Source organism: Plasmodium reichenowi, assembly GCF_001601855.1.
Source record: "Plasmodium reichenowi strain SY57 chromosome Unknown, whole genome shotgun sequence".
NCBI lineage: Eukaryota > Apicomplexa > Aconoidasida > Haemosporida > Plasmodiidae > Plasmodium > Plasmodium reichenowi.
In genome coordinates, this window is record NW_017962479.1 from 1 (window position 1) to 945 (window position 945).

A 945-nucleotide genomic window follows, 5' to 3' on the forward strand; every position below is an offset into this window, starting at 1 on the left:
AAACGCCAAAAATACCAAGAAAAACATGACAAAAATATACAAGAAATTATTCAGAAAGATAAAATGGACAAATCATTAGCAGAAAAAATAGAAAAAGGTTGTCTTAAATGTGGGTGTGGGTTAGGGGGTGTTGCAGCAAGTGTTGGAATATTTGGTGCCGTTGTTGTAAATGAGTTGACAAAAGCTGCTATGCTTGCTGCGGCTCGAAAGGGTACTGCGATCGGTATTAAATCTGCCATTCAAGGATTCAAAACGAAATTCGGTTTAGAGACCATATGTGGACATCCATTAAACACAGTTCTTAATGATAACAACTTTAAGCATCTCATGACACTTAATCAACTTGTCCAAGGTCAATATAATGCAATTTGCGAACCCAATCCCAGTAATACTGCCTCCGCTCTTTGTTCGTACAAAGGTTCGACTGACGCTCAAACATATCAAGGGATAGTAGCGAAAGCCCAAAAACTTGCTACTGATGCTCATCAAGCAGCTACAGCTGCTGAAGAAGCAGAAATAACCCTGGCAAATGCTATAAGCACATATTCGTACAGTGCAATTGGTTACTCTGTCCTTGCCATATTAATTATTGTTTTAGTTATGTTAATTATTTATTTAGTTTTACGTTATCGTAGAAAAAAAAAAAAGAATAAAAAAGCCCAATACACAAAATTATTAAATCAATAAATATATGGTTACATGATATTAAATTCAATTTAATGTTTTGTGAATTTTAGATTTATAATACAAAGATATTATGATAATTATATATTTATAACATTATATTTTCTTTTTTTTTTTTCCTATAATTTTTTTTGGTTTATACCTATGTGGTTATTTAATTATTTAATTTATATTTATTTATTTTTTTTTTTTTTTTTTTGTGAAATGAGTGTAATTTATATATATATTTTTTTTAATAAAGATTTTATATAAATATATATA

The 945-nt window shown here is 29.1% G+C and overlaps 1 protein-coding gene across 1 annotated transcript; it reads left to right on the forward strand.

The window, feature by feature from the left end:
• On the forward strand, positions 1-687 carry PRSY57_0026600 (rifin; the record flags this gene model as incomplete). The annotated part of the gene is made up of 1 exon (XM_020114323.1): positions 1-687. A coding segment is annotated over one exon (687 nt), but the record flags the coding sequence as incomplete, so codon positions are not given.
• Between the last annotated feature and the right edge of the window lie 258 nt (positions 688-945).